This window comes from Anopheles darlingi, chromosome 3, assembly GCF_943734745.1.
Source record: "Anopheles darlingi chromosome 3, idAnoDarlMG_H_01, whole genome shotgun sequence".
In the NCBI taxonomy this organism is placed as follows: Eukaryota; Metazoa; Arthropoda; class Insecta; order Diptera; family Culicidae; genus Anopheles; species Anopheles darlingi.
This window is the reverse complement of record NC_064875.1, coordinates 767,501-770,000: the sequence shown is the minus strand read 5'-3', so window position 1 is coordinate 770,000 and position 2,500 is coordinate 767,501. Positions and strand designations below refer to the sequence as shown.

General features: G+C 53.1%; 1 protein-coding gene across 1 annotated transcript in view; it reads right to left on the bottom strand.

Moving 5' to 3' along the window:
• LOC125953548 (eIF-2-alpha kinase GCN2) overlaps positions 1-2,500 on the bottom strand; it is a 5,624-nt gene that overhangs the window by 344 nt on the left and 2,780 nt on the right. The window contains exons 3-6 of the mRNA XM_049683180.1: positions 2,487-2,500; positions 1,517-2,404; positions 853-1,450; positions 1-761 (exon numbers count right to left, since the gene is read on the bottom strand). The exon at positions 1-761 is cut by the window's left edge and continues 344 nt beyond it; the exon at positions 2,487-2,500 is cut by the window's right edge and continues 2,283 nt beyond it. Coding sequence (XP_049539137.1) covers positions 1-761; positions 853-1,450; positions 1,517-2,404; positions 2,487-2,500 — 2,261 coding nt within the window. The remainder of the gene's footprint in view (positions 762-852; positions 1,451-1,516; positions 2,405-2,486) is intronic.

The following is a 2,500-nucleotide window of genomic DNA, read 5'->3' as shown; positions in this document are numbered from 1 at the left end:
GCGGATCAATCAACCCTACCAGCCCTCGCAGTGGCAGATTCGGTAGATCCACCATGATAAGCGTTACCTTTTCCTTCCGGTGGAATTTGCACAACACTGGAGACAGCTTGTGTTCCACCTGGTGCTCGTAGCGGCGCTTTTTGCTAGTGTTCACTTTTTCGCTCGTGAGAAACACGAGATCTAGGGGCGGGGCACCGTTAATAGATTGAGATTGACCGACGCTCATGGAGTTTGATTGGTTAGTAAAGGTTGAGAACAGTGTCGCGGAGACTCCGGATGATGATCCCGATCCGCTTACCGAACCGGTGCTGAGTAGTGCTGCCTGAGAAGTGTAGCCATCGCTGGTCGTGCCCTCGGAGCGGAAGGTTTTCAAAATGTAAGCGATCAAATCGGGTCGTGTGACGTGTCGCTCTTGGAAGCGATCATGATCCCAGGAACGGACTCGTAGCTCACCACCGTCACCGATCAGTACGACGATCTTGGCACCTGCTTCCTTCCCCAGATCATCCACCGCGCTACCACCGGCAGTCGACGATGATTCGATGACTCCCGTTTTAATACCATTCGACCAGAGCGGTCGCAGAATGGTGGCCACTTCTTTCAGCTGTGGTCGGCTACCGGTGACGCAGATCATCACTTCGATCGGTTCATAACCAGAGCTGGGTGCGATTGCGTTGACCAGCTTATCGAACAGAAATGAGAACCCTGCTCCATGTAGATCCACTTTCGGAACCGGTAGTCCATTGTTCAGACCAGATTTTCTAAAGAGAAGAGAGAGAGGGAGAGAGTGAGAGAAGACCGCGAATGCTTAGTATGTGCGCTGTTTACGGTGTGCATGGAGGGTATACTCACTGGAATTCGTCCAGCTTGGAATCGTACCGTCCACCGACGGCGATCGTGGTGAGTGGGTTCTTACGCTTCGGTTTCAATTCTGCCAGCAGCTGCCACACGATTCCGCCTCGCTTGGCACCCTCATAGTTCACCGGCAGTGCGGGACACACGTTCATCGCGCACTGTACGCCCATGTTCTGTGCCAGTGTTATCACTAGCTCTAGCTCACGCACAGCCACCTTGGCTAATGTGGCGTGCTCGGTTTTGCCTCGGATAATGGTCTTCAGCAGAGTGCCTCCCAGCTGACCAACCGGCATCTCGAGCTGCAACGCCTCGCAAAGATAGCTAACGTTCACCGCTTTGGAGCCGGTACCACCACCGATGTGAGCATTGATCAGAGAGTACAGTTGGAACTTGGAGATCTTATCCTCTAGAAACTCGTACACAAGTTCGAACAGCTCACGGTACTTGTCCTCCGGGACGCAACAGTGTAGCAGCAGTGCTCTCAGCAGCCCCGTGTGGTTGATGCGGAAGAATACGTTTCGATTCTGCAGCAGATTGAGCTCGCGCAGCACATCGCTCGCTATGGCAAGTAATTCCGCATCTGTGATAAGTTGTCCTGTGAGAAGAAAGAGTGGCACGGATGAGACACGAGGTAACGATTATGAAGCTCTCAACTGGGTACCTGTAGTTGGAGTGACGATATCGAATGCACACTCGTGGACCTGTTTTGGATGAAAGTTGAACACCTTCTTTTCACGGTACACGCGACCGATCGAGTAGCGACGTATATACCGTATGCCGTTCAGTGCAACATGGCGTAGAAACGGTATCCGTAGATCCTCGGGCAATGTAACGATGCTGCCGGAGTGTGTCATCAAGCGGACCGTATTAGAACGAGCCTGATGCTTAGTAAAGGGCGTAAGCAGAGGCGTTACGACCTCGATCGCACCATGTTTCCGAAAGAGCGCAATAAGGCGAGCCTTTACGTAGTCGAACCGTGATAAACTCGGCACCATCGGTACCATATCAAAATGGTAGCTAAGCTCACAGATTGTGTCACTTTCCTGGCCAAAGCAGCGTGCAATGAGATGCTTGTAGTGACGCGACTGTGGGTTGGATAGAATGTGTCGCACCACATCCTGTATCTCTTCGGCCTCGAGTCTCGTACGGGGTACCAGTTCGGAGGAGAGCAGCTCTTCGGCCGATGGTCGCTTATTGGGATCGTGGTTCAGCAGCCAGCGGATGACCTGCACCTGACGAGCGTAGCGTGTATCGGAGATCATACAAGAGGGTAGGCGTACCTCATCGGATCGTAGTTCCATCAGCGTCTTTACACGCTCCATGCCCGTGCTCAGTGGTGTGCAGCTCATCTCGAACAGAATGATACCGAGGGAGTACAAGTCCACCTTCTGGTTATAGGTCGATCGGGACGCATTTCCCGTCAGCTCCGGCGCTACGTACAGCGCGGTACCAACCTTGCCCGTCATCGAACAGTTGCCCATCGTTTCAGACAGTTTGCCACCGGCTGCACTAGCCAAATGGTGACCATTCGCTGCGCTGTGTAGTGCACCTGCGTCAAAGGTGAGAGACAAGGTGAGCAATATGAGCAGAAGATCGGCCGATACCGCTCGATAAACGCCGTTGATCCATACCCTGATTCTGCAGT